The 16,219-nt window shown below is 45.0% G+C and overlaps 1 protein-coding gene across 4 annotated transcripts in view; it reads left to right on the top strand.

Moving 5' to 3' along the window:
* Positions 1-16,219, top strand: part of mad1l1 (mitotic arrest deficient 1 like 1) — a 1,358,866-nt gene that overhangs the window by 627,034 nt on the left and 715,613 nt on the right. For all 4 annotated transcript variants that reach the window (XM_072481041.1, XM_072481043.1, XM_072481040.1 and 1 more), the window contains one exon: positions 8,278-8,368. In XM_072481041.1, coding sequence (XP_072337142.1) covers positions 8,278-8,368 — 91 coding nt within the window. The remainder of the gene's footprint in view (positions 1-8,277; positions 8,369-16,219) is intronic.

The following is a 16,219-nucleotide window of genomic DNA, read 5'->3' as shown; positions in this document are numbered from 1 at the left end:
GAATTCTCCTCTGGGGGCGCACATTCACGCTGGTTTTGGCGGAACTCACACAAAAGTCTTCAACGGAAGCGGGTACTTTTCAATCTGAGTTTTCCTCATCTCCCAGCCTGCTTTGTGCACAGGGTTTCGGGGAAGGAGGAGGAGGAAGGCAGAGTGTGTGCTGAGTTCACGCTCACTCTCAAGGTGCTTCTTCTCCCCCACACACACAATTTCTCACTTACTCGTTCTTTAGCTCTCTCTCCAACACACACACACACTCTCTGGCGCACACACACACAGGCTCTCTAGTGACAGTCTCTCTCTCACAGTTTCTCACTCACTCACCCCTACCTACCTCTTTTTTGCAATGTTTTGTCCATGCAGTCTTCAGAGACTCGAGGACCACATCAAAATGCCTCTGGGGCAGCATCCGGCCCATCAGCTGTACTTTGGGTAAACTGAATTGGACGGTGAAATAAAGGCCATACAATAGTTGTACAAAAGTGCATGTGACTGAAGTTTTAGGGCTGCCAGTAACCTTGAGGATAAACTGTTAAGAGGCAAAACAAAAAGGAAGTTCGAGAATTTGGAGTTTATTCTGAGGTACCAGGTAAGGAGCAACCTGCTTTGTCATTTCGGTGGATTTGTACTGAAAAATTCCATATAAGTAGGACTTAAAAGGCTAAGTGAGGCTGGTTGCTCAGGCTTTTGGAGAATGACTAGTGACACAAGTGTTCAAGTAGGTTCTCTTTATTTTGGAAATGTAATCTTAATAATCTTTTCACTCCTTTGGCACATTTTGCTGGGAATGCAGGTCAATCGCCATGAAAACCACATTTCTGCAGGATGATACTTTTCCGAAAGAAATGTTGTTGAAACCTTCCAAAGAAACAACAAATAGAAAACGGAAACTGGATAAATGTGTCCATGGTCTACGTTATGTCTCTGGAGTATGATACTTTTGGTTGCAATTGTATTAAATTAAAAATGGGTCCAGTGTTTTAATGGCACCATAAAGGGAAGTTTTTGGGAACCTTTGTGATGAATGATGCTGATTCTTTATTGTATGGGGAAATTGGAGACATATTATGAAAAAAGATTAGAACTGAACTTAAAATAATACAGGCTTGTGGATTTTTAAATATCTATTTAAATATCTGGAGTTATTTTAAATCAACAATCTTATTTGGAGAGTGTTTCTACCATTTCTCCCGGTTAATCATACTAGGTCATCACAGAAAGATGATGTTGCATCTAAAGACCAACTGCGAAGCTTGATTGGTCAGTTGAACTGGTTTTGCAGTCAGATGACCAGATTCCAGTTTTGATGTGTTAGAATTAAATACTCCAATGAAACACTCTGACGTAGACAATATTTAAAGGGAAAATAAGGCATTAAGAATTTGAATCTGATTAAATGTGCACTTAGGGTCCCAATCTTTGGTGACTAAAGAACATGACGCTATCCATGTTTAATGATGCTTCACGTACTAATCTTCCTGATGGTTATTCCAGTGCAGCTGCTTTCAAAATATTTCTGATCATTGAGAATTTTGAGTGTTGTCCAGTAAATAATAAAAAAGGTCATTAAAATTACTTTGGCTGATGAAACACTCTCTTGCAGAGACAGTGGATGTGGCATTCATGTTAAGTGAGATTCTGTACAAGCTCAATCTGAAGATAATATAACCATTGAATGATATGTAGATAATTCCTTCTGTGTAATGTACACTCTACCAAAAAAAGTACAAGTGAGACAAGTTTGTGATTTGTCCTTGTTGGCTTGGGATAAAGACTGGTGAGGAAAGAAATCACTGAAATTAAATATAAGTTATGCAACTGTTGGATTGTTTTACAAAACAAAATGCATGAAAGCAGAAATTACTTGTGTCTGAAATGAGAAGCGACTTGCAAAAGTAATGCTATGTGCAGAATATTGAAGTCTTTGATTTACCTTCTGAAGTTTCAGTTGTACATATAACTCTTTATTTACTTAAAGACAAAAGGAATCTTAAATCTGCAATAGATTTATTTAGCAATATGATGTTGGTGGATAATAGCTGGGGTTTCACTTGTGCCTCTGTGAAAAAGAACATGCTCAAATTGTGATAGTTGGATGAGGCGATGAGTGTTTGTAATGAGTACCTCTAAATAAATATTGGTAAAAGTGTGTTTAAACAAAAAACTCCAGTGCTTCACCACCGAGCTTTCTGGAAGAGAACAGTGGTGGCCTGTTGTCAAACAACGAATTGTGAAAGAGTAGTTCAGTAAATTCTGTTTTCTTTCATTCATGTGAGGTGTGTGCAACAGCTTGGCATCTTCTCAAAACTTGACATTAGAAATGTATTATAGCTAGGTGTCAGGAAGAACACTTGCTATAAAAAAATCATAAAGAACAGGAATAGAAATAGTCCATTCTTCCCTTTAAGTCTGCACCATCATTTAATAAGATCACGGCTGATCTAAGTGTGGCCTTAAGACCACTTTCCTTCTTGTCCCCCATAGCCCTCAGTTCTCTGTTAATCCAGACACCACTGCTTACTGGGGAAATTCTAAAGACTAATAACCCCCTGAAAGAAAAAGATCCTCCTCAACTCTGCCTTTAATGGGAGACCCTTATTTGCCCCACTTCTTGATTCACAATCAGATGAAACACCCTTCCAGCATCAACCCTGTCAAACCCCCGAGAATCTTTTTTGTTTCAATAAGATTACCACTTATTTTCCTGAACTCCAATGCGTATAGGCCCAACCTGCTTTTAACCTTTCCTCATAAGACTACCTCGTCATCCCAGGAATCAGTCTAGTGGACCTTCTCTGACCTGCTTCTAATGGAAGCATATTCCTCCTTAAGTAAGGTGACCCAAACTGTACATAGTAATCCAGATGCAATCTCACCCCTACCCTGTACAGTTGTAGCAAGACTTCTCTATTTTTATACTCCCATCTCTTTGTAATTAAAACTAACATTGCAGTTGCCATCCTAATTACTTGTTAGACCTGCATGCTATCATTTTGCAATTCATGAACATAGACATTAAGAATCCCCTGTACTACATTATTCGTTTGTCTCTCTATTTGAATAATATTCTGCTATTCTATTCTCCACATTATACTCCACCTACCAAATTTTTGCCCATATGCTTAACCTAGCTATGTTCCTTTGCAAACTGTTTGTATTCTCCTCACAACTTGCGTTCCTACCTATCTTTGTATTGTCAGTGAACATGACTGCAATATACTCAGTCCTTTCATCCAAGTCATTAATATATGATAAACAGTTGAGGGCTAAGTACTGATCCCTATGACACTCAAGTAATTAGTTCGCCAACCTGAAATTTTTTCATCAAGCCACTCTTTTCTTCTTCGCCAATTGTCTTTCCATTCTAATATATCACCCCCTAACACCATGAGCTCTTATCCTGTTACTGTGCAGTAACCCATTATGTGACACATTATCAAATGTGTAGTGACGCAGGAGACAGAGGGAGGAAGGTTTAAAGAAATTTATTCTTCACTCAAAAGTAAAGGCACACCTGCGGCGTACAATGCAAGTGCCCCAGACCTGGAATAATGGAACTTCGGGTCTGGGATGGCATTTAAAGGGCTCGATGACGAATCCCATGTGGGCGAGCTTCTGCCCATTTCCGTGGGAATCCGTATTCCATGAGCCCCACGGGAAGTTGATAAGTGATTCATCCGTGGTCCTCGAGAGGGTTATCACATTCTCTTTCTCTCTCTTTCTTGTCAAGATCCTTCCTCTCATTCTCACGACAATGAGAAATCACTTGTCTCTTTGCGTATGGTCTTGAGTCCACCGACAGCAGAGCTGGATTTGTGGGTGTGAAGTGAATGAGCTTTGATGGACCATTGATGGGGGAATCTTCCTTCACATTGACTTTCGGTGTTGGGTCAGTCACCTCAGTCTCTATTTCTGCATCCGAGTTTTCGTCCTCTTTGGGGATGAATCTTGGGTTTAACATGGATTGAGTCCACTGACTGTGGAGGTAGGTTCAAAGGATGTTGATGGCTTTGCCCCGCCTGCAGTAGTTACCACAGGAGAGGGTTCCCTGCTCCTGAGATGGTCGACTTATTCTTTTACAGTCCTTTCCCTATTCTTGACCTTGTACAACACAGGGACCAGTCTTTTCCAGTATAACCCCCAGGATCCAAGGGATCCGTCTCCGAAAATGCAAACTTAGACAATATCTCGCAGCCTGAAGGTCTTGTCGGGTCGTCGGGTTTCGTAATTCTTTTCCTGACCCTCTTGTTTTGCCTCCACTTTCCCACCTAGGTTGGGAAACAATAGACCAAGTCTGGTCTGGAGGCACTGGCCATCAACAATTCCACTGATAACAACGCCTGTCGTAGTGTGTGGCATGGTCCTGTAACTGAAAAGGAACCAAGCCAATTTGGTGTCAAGCAGTTTAGTGTCTGTTGATGCCATTTTTAAATGTTTGGACCGCTCATTCAGCCAGGCCATTGGGAGATTGTGGTAAAGCGCCATTCAGATGTGTTTCATCCTGTTGGAAATTGTAACTGCCCTGGACTGTAGTTTAGTCGGGCAGCATGGTCGGCACGGGCTTGGAGGGCCGAAGGGCCTGTTCCTGTGCTGTACTTTTCTTTGTTCTTGGAATTCCCCGCTGGTGAAGGGGGTCCGGTTTTCGGACACGAGGTCCTCCGATATCCCACAGGTACAAAATGACTGCCAGTGGTTTGCTGTGCTCGCACTGGAAGTCGTGGAGGACATCCAGTGTATCTCAATCAATTTAGAATGGGCATCATCCAAGGTTAAAAGCATTGACTCCATGACGACCCAATGAAGTCCTTGTGTACCCATAATCAAGGTCTCCCTGCTCATTCCCTCGGGTATAGCAAAGGCAATGGTGGATCCTCTGATTTTCCTCACACAAGGAGCACTGTTTTCCCAAATTTTCAAAGCCCAGGCCACCAGATGTAGTTCGTTGCAAGCATCTTAATTTTGGAGACAGCTGAGTGACGACTGTGGAACTCCTTCAAGATTGGCGCTGGCCTAGGCGACAAACGGCCACTAAGGGTACCCACAGGATAATGCCTTCTTCCACATTGAAATTTTGCCGTTTAGATGGGAAGGGCTTTAGATCCTTTGTGGGGCGTCCTTGAATTCCGCCGCTTAGGATCATGCTGCATAGTTTTGCCAGCGTGGCGTCCTTCTAGGTCCATGTGTGGATTTGCTTGGCGGATACGGGCAGGGTGTCCATACGGTTTAATGCCATGATAACTTTATCATTATTGGCAGTGGGCAGTGGTATGTGACTCAGGGCAGCAGCATTGGCTATGTGCGTTCCTGGGCAGTGCTTGAAGGAATAATCATATGTCGCTCACAATGGCGCTCAGCATTGGATATGAGCTGAGGTGATGGGAGGGATTGTTTCCTCCTCAAACAGACCCAACAGAATTTTATGGCCCGTAATTATCGTAAAATGTTGGCCACCAATATACAGATGGAATTTCTTCACTCCGAATATCACGGCCAGACCCTCTTTTTCGATTTGTGCATAGCATCATTTTTCAAGCGTCATTCGCCAAGGTAAAGAGGTGTCATATGTTAGTACCAGCGGTCTTGTGGGATTGTAGTGTGCTAAGATGTTGGACGACAGCAGCTATTCTTCACTTTTGTGAATGCTCTATCCTGTGACGTCTGCCACAGACCTGGCCCGGACCTGGGGTGGCTTTTGCTTCCGGCCTGGACAATACATGCACTGACAATTCTGTGATTGTTCCCCAGAGTTTCCCTAACCCTGGGGAAGTTTCCCTAACATTCCTGGGGTTCTGAGGCCGTAAACCCATAACCTTGCATGCCATGGCTGAGTGGTGAACAGGTGGTGGGTGGTGCATGGATGTGTTTTCTTCAGGGTGCCGGGTTTTTCGATACGGGGGTCGTTCGGCATTGAGCATGCTATAGTCCATTGACACATGACGTTCCTGGGCCCCCTTCCAGGGATAACACCAGTTCAATGGCTCTTTTAAGGTCTAGGTGGGTTCGGCAAGCATTTTTCTCTGTTCATCCCGCATACCAGTCGATCCCGTGGCATCTCTGGCAGGGATGGTCCATACTCAGTGTTTCCCTCTGTTTCCTGAGCCTGGTCAGGAATTCTGTTACAGGTTCTCCAGGAATTCTTCCAGCCATATTAAACCTGTAGCACTGGGGAATTACCAATGCTCTCGGCTCGTAGTGTTTTGCCACTAATTCTACCAGTTCATTAAAAGTTTACGAGTCCCGGACTGCCAGGTAAGTCAAACTCTTAATGACGTCGGGGCCCCACAAGCTGTCAAAAGGAATGCCTTTTGTCAGTTGTCACCTTTTATACCATTCACATGAAAGAAATAGCACATTCATTTTGCGTACTGGGGCCAATCGTCTATGCCTGCATCATATGGCACGAGTTTCCCAAATAGTGGCTTTTCCGGGTTCTCTTCGTACATTTCCATACCTGGCTTTTTTTGAAGCAGGGCTGTCCGGAGTCCCATTCTTGCTCCCTGTCACCAGTGTAGTGATCCAGGAGACACGGCAAGGAATTTTTAAATAGGTTTATTCTGGACCCAAAAGCAAAGCCTCGCCCATGGTGTACAACGCAAGTGTCTCACCTGGACTAACGAACTCCTGATCCGGGTCTGGGATGGCTTTTAAAGAGCTTGGTAACGAGTTCCAACTGGGTGGAACTCCACTTGTTACCATGGGAACCCGAGCCCCATGGAAAGATTGATAAGTTATTCCCCATGGTCCTTGTAAGGGTTATCACAGAATGCCTATTGGAAATCCAAATACACTTAATCTGCTCGTTTCCCTTTATCTACTCTGCTTGTACATCATCAAAGAACTCTAATAAATGTGTCAGAATCATGTTGACTCTGCCTGATTGTATTATGATTGTCCAAATATCCTGCTGCTACCTTCTCAATAACGGATTCTTGCACTTTCTCAACGACATATGTTAGATTAACTGACCTACAGATTCCTGCTTTCTGTCTGCTTCCTTTTTTAATGGTGATGATCCATTTGCAGTTTTCCATTCCCCTGGGGCATTTCCAGAATCTAGGAAATTATGAAGATTGCAACCAATGCATTCACTTTCTCTGCAGCCACTTCCTTTAAGATCTAGGATGCAGGCCATTAGGTCTGGGGAATTTTTCGGATTTTAGTCCTATTAAGTTTCCTAGTACCTTTCTGCTAATGATCATAATTGTTTTACGTTCCTTGCTTCCTCCCTTTTTCTCTGTGCTTTCCTGCTATTTTTGCAGTGTTTTAAATATCAACTATTGTGAAGACATACACAAAATTCTTGTTCAAAATCTCTGTCATTTCCTTGTGTCCTATTGTTAATTCCCTCATCTCACTCTCTTTATTATTTTTCTAATCATCATTTGCTGGTTTCTAAAACTTCCCCCTCTTCTGGTCTACCACAAATCAATGTAACATTGTACATCTTTTCTTTCAAATTTATATCATTCTTAGATAACCATGGGTGGTACATTTTTCTCGTAAAATCTTTCTATCTCAATGGAATATATCTTTGTTAAGAATTGTGAAATATCTCCTTAAATGTCACAGTAACTTCATTGAAGCCTACTTGTGACTATAAGCGATTATTATTAATTAGCCCTGTATCATTCCACATCAAATCTACAATAGCTAGTTCTCTGGTTGGTTCCAGAACATATTGTCCTACGAATGTGTTCCAAATACACACTTATGAACACATCCACAACTACATTGGCCATTCTGATTAGACTAATCTATATGAAGGTGAAAATCTGCATGATTATTTCAGGACTTTTCTTACAAGCCCCCGTTATTTACACTCTGTCTCACAGTACTAACAGTCAGTGGACCTATAACCCACCCTCACAAGTGACTTCTTCCCTTTTCTAATTCTTAGCTCCACCCAAATTGATTTTGCATTTTGACCTTCCGAACCAAGATAATTTCTCACTATTGTACTGATTTCATCCTTGATTAACAGAGCTACCCCACTTACTGTTCTTTTCTTTCTGTCCTTCTAAAATGTCAGATACCCGTCAGATACCCTTAAATGCCCAGTGGTATTCTTGTGCCGCTCCTTGTTCAAATTCAATTGTAAAACATCCTGCAATGTATGTGGCGTTTCCTTTCTTTTCCTCTTCAATTATATTTTTTGACACTTAAAAAAAAAAATCAAGTTTACACTCTTGTAGTTGTAATGAATCAGCCACCTTGGTAACTGTGAAAGGGAAACAAGTGGATTCACTGACTGTTAAGATTTCCACTCCTTTGTTGTAGGCAGAAGATTGAAGAGCTGGAGGCCGAGAGAAGTCGTCTTGATCAAGCGAACAAGGTCTTGGAAATGAAACTGGAACGATACACACTTCAGGTAAAGGCATCTGAGCTCTTGGAGGAGTGTGCAATTATAGCACTCGCAGTCACCTACTCCTGCAAACAGCAGGGAGAACCACTCACAAAGTGTCAGTGGTGGGAATTGCTCACTTGTGGTTAAATAGTAGATTTATTCTATTCAGCAGGAATACCTTTAGAAACCATTCATTGAAGGATAAGATTAAAATAATAAAAAGCTAATGAATCGCTATTATCACAAGTGAGAAGACAGGTTTTGATAACGTTGGCAGTTTTTATAGTCTGGAATGCACTACCTTGAAGAATGGTGGAAGCAGATTCAATGAGTGGGATTCTACAATAATGGGGCTATCACGCCCACGAGAAAATGGGCGCGACATACTCCTGACTTTTTCCTAGAAAGTGCTGAGTGTTTCTCCGTTTTTAAGGGGGCTAGCAGGCCATGGAGTCCTCCAAGCAGCTCCGGCTGCCGAAACGGGGTACTGCACTTCTGGCCACGGGTCCATGCATGAGCGCGGCGGCCGCCTGCGGCGTGGCCGAGCGCGACATGGCATACCCACGAAGTGGGCCGGGGGCCGAAGAAGTAGCCCCCCCCCCCCTCCCCAGATCGTGCGCGGCCGCTGATCGGTGGCCCCCTGACCGTCGTGGAGGCCCCGCCCCAGTGACAGATCCCCCGCCCCCCCACCAGGATGGCCCCCCACAGCCGCGGGTCCGAGCTCCCACCGGGTGGAAGCATTACGTGAACCACACCAGTGGGAACTTGGCTGGTCGTCCGCGGAGAATCGCCGCGGGGGCTTCTTTTAACGGCCCCCAACTGGCGACACGTCGGCGCGTGTGTGACTGGCAGCAATTCTCCAGTCGCCGAAGAATCGCGGGAAGGCGTCGGATGGACCCGGTTGCGGGTCTGACACCCCATTCTCCGCCCCGCGCCGAGCGTGATTACGGCTCGGAGAATCCCGGCCAATAACGTTCAAAATGGAATAGGATAAATACGTGAAGGGGGAAAAAGAAACCTGTGTGCTGGAGACAGAGCAGAGAGCAAGACTAATTGGATAGCTCTTTGAGAGAGCTGGCAAAAGAATTATAGTTCAAAATAAACTATCCTAGAACAATAGAAGTCTCAGTGCAGAAGGAGGCCATTCAGCCCACTGAGTCCGCACCGACCCTCCGAAAGAGCACCCACCCAGGCCCACCTCCCTGTCTTATCTCCTCAACCCCACCTAACCTGCACACCTTTGGACACGAAGGGACAATTTAGCATAGCTTATCCATCTCGCCTGCACATCTTTGGACTGTGGGAGGAACCCAGAGCACACGGAGAAAACCCATGCAGGCATGAGGAGAATGTCAAACTCCACACAGTCACTCACAGCTGGAATTGAACCCGGGTCTCTGGCGCTGTGAGGCAGCAGTGCTAACTACTGTGCCACCCTTCTTCTTTGATTTAAAATTCTAAGGCTTTTGTTTACAGGATGGTATCGTTAAAAAATTCTTTGTCGTCTTCAGTAGTTTAACTGTAGTCTTTATTAACAAGTAGAACTATTTACACATCTACAGTAAAGGGTACAGACTAGGGGCAATCTCCATGTTTACTTAGGTCGTTACTCGTCTCAGCTCAATATCACACTGACCTGTATGTTTGGATCATGTGCCTTCTTACACCACAATGTGGGCAGTACTGGACTAAGTCCCACATAAACCCTGCATGTGCCAGACCCTTATACTACAACTGGGCACCCACCACGTCTTTATCCAATACATATGCAGTTGCGTTATTTTACTTAATGTCTTATATTGTTATCAGCCTCGTGCATTTACATTGTTGTTACCACATTAATGGTATTAATACATTATTGCTATATTAACATAATTACAACATTCTCACAAACTCATCTCCTCCCTTCGAATTGTTGAATTTACAGGTGCTGAACCTGTGGAATTCTCCACCACAGAAGGCTGTGATGGCCAAGCCACTGAACATATTTAAGAAGGAAATAGATAGTTTTCTAGACATTAAAGGAGTCAAGGGGCATGGGGAGAGAGCGGGAGTATGGCTTTGATATAGATGATCATCCATGCTCATATTGAATAGAACAGCAAGAGTGAGGGGCTGTGTGGCTTACTCCTCCTATTTTCTATGCTGATAACTCTCCTGTATCACTTCCATCGGAGACATTGTGGTTATCCCATGGACGGTAGGATGATTTGACCACTGGGAGTTTTCTGGTACCTGCAATGAGAATGAACGAACCTATTCTGCAAGTTGAGAAGCGAGTTGTCAGTTGAAGTCCAAGACTGAATACTCTTTGTTTGAGTACTTGAGACCATGCTGTTCTTGTTGACTACACTGGTTGTCTAGACATCAACAACTGACAGGAAGAACATAGAACATAGAACTGTACAGCACATTACAGGCCCTTCGGCCCAAGATGTTGTGCCAAACTAGTCTGAAACTAAGATCAAATCAACCTACTCCCAATCATTCTCGTGCACTCCATATGTCTATCCAATAACCGCTCTAAAGTTCATAAAGTTCCGACTCCACTACCATAGCTGGGAGTGCGTTCCACGCCCCGACCACTGAGTAAAGAACCTACCTCTGACATCCCTCCTATATCTTTCACCATGAACCTTATAGTTATCCCCTTGTAACAGCTACATCCACCTGAGGAAAAAGTCGCTGAACGTCCACTATCTATCCCTCTCATCATCTTATACACCTCAATTAAGTCACCTCTCATCCTCCTTCGCTCCAATGAGAAAAGCCCTAGCTCCCTCAACCTTTCCTCATAAGACCCATCCACCAATTCAGACAGCATCCTGGTAAATCTCCTTTGCACCCTTTCAATGCTTCCACATCCTTCCTATAATGAGGTGACCAGAACTGCACACAATACTCCAAATGTGGTCTAACGAACGTCTTGTACAGTTGCAGCATAACCTCACGTCCCTTAAACTCAATCCCCCTGTTAATAAATGCTAACACACTATATAGGCTTTCTTCACAGCTCTATCCACGTGGGTGGTAACTTTCAGAGATCTATGGACATGAACTCCGAGATCTTTCTGCTCCTCCACATGCTTCAGAACCCTGCCGTTAACCATGTAATCCGCATTCAAATTTGTCCTCCCAAAATGAATCACCTCACACTTATCAAGGTTAAACTCCATCTGCCACTTTTCAGCTCAGCTCTGCATCCTGTCAATGTCTCTTTGCAGCCTACAACAGCCCTCCACATTATCCACTACTCCGCCAATCTTGGTGTCATCAGCAAATTTACTAACCCAACCTTCAATTCCATCATCCAAGCTCTTGATAAAAATCACAAACAGCAGAGGACCCAGCACTGATCCCTGTGGTACACCACTGTGACTGGCTCCAGGATGAAAATTTACCATCTACCACCACCCTCCGTCTTCTATGTGACAGCCAGTTACTGATCCAATCAGCCAAGTTTCCCTCTATGCCATGCCTCCTTACTTCCTGCATGAGCCGACCATGGGGCACCTGATCAAACGCCTTACTAAAATCCATGTATATGACATCAACTGCTCTACATTCATCTATGTACTTAGTTACCTCCTCAAAGAACACAATCAAACTTGTGAGGCAAGACTTACCCCTCACAAATCTGTGCTGACTATGCTGGATTAAGCTGTATTTTCCAAATGATCATAAATCCTATCCCTCAGGACCCTTTCCAATAATTTACCGATGACCGAAGTGAGACTAATCGGCCTATAATTCCCAGGGTTATACCTTTTCCCGTTCTTGAACAAGGGGACAACATTCGCCTTTCTCCAGTCTTCTGGCACTATTCCTGTAGACAGTGAGGACACAAAGATCAAAGCCAAAGGCTCTGCAATCTCATCCCTTGCCTCCCAAAGAATCCTGGGATATATCCCATTCGGCCCAGGGGACTTATCTATCCTCAGGCTTCTCAAAATTTCTAACACATCTTCCTTCCGAATATCTACCTCCTCCACCTACCAGCCTGTATCGCACTATCCTCCTCAACAACATGGCCCCTCTCCTTTGTGAACACTGAAGAAAAGTATTCATTTGGGGCCTCTCCTATATCTTCAGACTCCATGCACACGTTCCTACTACTGTCCTTGACCGGCCCTAACTTTACCTTGGTCATTCTTTTATTCCTCACAAGTGTAAAAAGCCTTGGGGTTTTCCTTGATCATACCCGCAAGGCTTTGCAGGCATCCCTGCTCAGGAGATAGAAAGGGTGGTTATGAATGACATACATCATCTCAAAGGTCTATGTGCCGCCATACCTCATGGGTCCCAGAAGTATGCTAGTACCTGGAAGTTGGATTCTTCCTGCCCCGTAAAGTATGGGGTCCATTCTTCAAAACCAGAGGTCTTTGAGTCATGGATCCTTATCCCACAGGACTGTCATGCTAGCACTTGAATCTAATTTACAATTTGTCGATGGCCATTGATTTTTGGGCAGCCAAACACCAAAGACTTCAGGTATTTTTCTGAGACCTATTGGTTAATTCACTTGTGTTGTGACTTCTGGTCAAGTGGGGCTGGCATTGACCACGCACTAGCCCAGGGTGGCGTAACCAAGTCATTGTGTGCCTTTACGACAGAGATTGATAGGTTCTTGATCAATAAGGGCATCAGAGGTTACGTAGAGAAGGCAGGAGAATGGGGATGAGAATCATCTCAGCCATGATCGAATGGTGGAGCAGACTCGATTGGCCGAATGGCCTAATTCTGCTCCTTTATGTTATGGTCTTATGAATTCAGAAATGGGTTCACAAGACAAGCTGCTCCTGGAACTTCACAAGATTTAGCTCACCGTTGCAAGCTCTGTTGTGGACTGTACATTCTGCAGCTGGACGTCCAAAGGAAATTCAGTGGAGACCTCTGCTGCAGTAAAAATCTCTGCCTTTTTCTTAGTCTTGCAGGATCTCTGATTGGTTCAGTGTTTTTACAAAATAAATTTAGAGTACCCAATTCATTTTTTCCAATTAAGGGGCAATTTAGCGTGGCCAATCCACCTACCCTGCGCATCTTTGGGTTGTGGTGGCGAAACTCACGCAAACACGGAGAGAATGTGCAAACTCCACAGGGCCAGAGTTGGGACTTCGGCACCATGAGGCAGCAGTGCTAACCACTGTGCCACAGTGCTGCCCTTGGTTCAGTGTTTTAGCGAGGTTGGGTGTTTTTGCCCCCCCCCCCAAGCTGCAACCAGTTGGGACGGTGTTAACTAAAGATCTATGGCTCTTAAAGAAATCTTCATAGCATTCAGAAGGTTAACTGTATGTACAGTAAAGGATACAGGCTCAGAGCTATCTCCATGCTTATGTCTTTACCAGTCTCTGCTCAACACCACACGGAACCCCAGGTCTGGGTCATGTACTTGCTTACATTACTGTGTGGACAGTACTGTACTCAGTCCCAAATCAAGCTTATATGTGCCAGACCCTTCTACAATACTGTTGTGGTTAAAGAAATCTTCATAGCATTCAAAGTCATACTTTGACTTTAATTGTATCAATTTAGAGTAACACCCAATAATTACACATACATATGTAAATTTTGAGTCCCATTTCCAACATCACAATTCACAAACTATCAAAAAAACTATTTAAACAGTAAAAAGACGAGGAGGTGGGGGACGCTCGGCTGGGGGAGGTGGGGAGCCCTAGTTGACAGGGAGGGGGGGTCCCTCTGCAAGGGTAGGTCACCATGGGAGTGGGAGGGGGGGAACCGTGCCTGGCACCACCATGCCAACCCCTGGATAGTGTGCATCGTTAGACACGCGTGGTTCATTGTGGTATGAGGGGGACGGGGGGGAGGGTATTTGAAGGAAGGGTTGAAGGGAGAGTTGGGGGCAGCATAGAGAGTTGGCGGGGGGGTGGATGTTCGCTTGGGCTTGGCGTTGGTGTCAATCACTCGTGCTGTACTGCATGGTGTAGGTCGTTGACCTTTTTTTGGCGCTGGAGGCTTGTCCTCCTGGTCACACTCCCGGAGCTTACAGCCCCTGCCAACTTGTCCCAGGCAGCACTGGCTGCCCTGTAGCTCATGCTCCGTGACTCTCGGAGGAACAGGACATCTCTCCTGGCCTCCACTGCGTCTAGGAACCTCCCCAGGTCTGCATCCTTGAATCACGGGGCCGGTCTCAACGGTGCCAGTCTCCTCGGTGCCATTGTTGCGAGCTCTCTGGGGTTGGCTGAGTACGTGCTGCTCCAACTTGTTAGTGGCGAGCACGGTGCCGCCGAATTGCCTGGCGAGCCTTCACTTGTGGCGAGAAGCCCATGGAGCCTCGTTAAGTGGACCAATTAACGTTGAATGGCGTCGTCAGCCTCGCTGGGCCGAGTGCCTGGAAGCTTGTGGCAGTTTCTGCTCGCTACCACACTTAGAAATCTTTCCTGAGAACCAGGCCTAGGGAGTAATTTTGCAATGTTTTGTTTCTGATCTGAAGCCATGAACCATTGATTGTTCTACCGTCCTGTTTTGAGTGTATTTTGTCTATTTTTTCAATGGGATGTGGGCGGCGCAGGCAAGGCCAGCAATTGTTATCCATTCCTAATTGCCCTGGAACTAAGTGGGTCTTTGGCTTCTTGGCTATTTCAAGGGCCATGAGTCCATCACATTGCTGTCGGTCTGGAGTCACATTTGGTCCAAACCAGGTAAGGGAGGCAGATTTCCTTCCTGAAAGGACATTCGTGAACCAGATGGGTTTTTAACAACAATTAGCAATAGCTACATAGTCATCATTATTGAGACTAGCTTTCATTTCCAGATTTTATTTATTGAATTCAAACTTTACCAGCTCTTGTGGTTGGATTTGAACCCCTGTTCCCAGAGGAGTAGCTTGAGCCTCTGGATTACGAGCTCCGTGACGTTACCACTACACCACCAGATATGGACAGGCCACATTGAATAAAATGCAGCTCAACAGTAGAACTTTACATTGTGTTTGCATGCTATCATCTCCCTTTCCTGGCCAAAACCACTGCCTGAGAAATCTGCTTGTAGATTTGGTTATGTTTAATATATAATGGCCTGAATCTTCCAGTCAGCGGTAATGCATGCTGCTGTACGCGAAGATCTCCCTGACCTGATGCTGCTGCTGTCACAGAAATGCGCAGCGCAGAGTCCCCAGGGAAATGTCATCGGAGTGGAGTAGAGCTGAGAGAAGAGATGACAACATCCCTTTTTTATGGTACTGGCTGCCATATTCTGGTAAGAATTTAAAAGTCAGCCTTAATGTTATTGAATAGGTTGATGGTTGGGTGGGTAGTAGATAAGTGGTTGAATCAGGTAGGTGGGCGAGTGGGTGAGGCAGGTAGGGTAAGTCACTTTAGGTGGATGAGTGGGTGGTCAGGAGGAAGGTAATCTCTGGTTGGAGGTAGTCTGGTCAGAGCGGAGGAATAGCTGGGATCAGATAGGGGGGCGTTCGGGTGGCTGGCGATGGGCGGGTGGTTGCAGGGGGCAGTTGGTTTGGGCCACGGGTGTGGTTGGATGGTGGGGGAGATGGTCAGGCAGGGGTTTGGTCAAGGGGGTAGATGGGTTGGGGCATTGGGCAGGTGATTTGAGGGGTCAGGAGGATGGTTGTGGAGTTACTCAGTTGTTAGACCATGTTTTTATCTAACATTTCCTGGATAACTAAACAGGTATGTCCTGTGGATCTGTCCAAAGTCTGTGATTCTAGCCCAGAGCAGGTGACATTTGTGTAGGGTCTCAGGAGGGCAGAGAATTTCCCATAAGAAGATTAAACTTCACAGGTAATTCTCAAGTAGCTCCGTATGTCACAGCCTCCACAGGGTCCTGACATCTTCAGCTGTACTTCTAGTTTCTGCCGACCTGGGGGCCGGAAGATTTAGGCCAATTTCAGCTTCA

Source organism: Scyliorhinus torazame, chromosome 17 (assembly GCF_047496885.1).
Source record: "Scyliorhinus torazame isolate Kashiwa2021f chromosome 17, sScyTor2.1, whole genome shotgun sequence".
In the NCBI taxonomy this organism is placed as follows: domain Eukaryota; kingdom Metazoa; phylum Chordata; class Chondrichthyes; order Carcharhiniformes; family Scyliorhinidae; genus Scyliorhinus; species Scyliorhinus torazame.
Note: the sequence above shows the minus strand (reverse complement) of the source record. Positions and strands in the feature narration are given on the sequence as shown.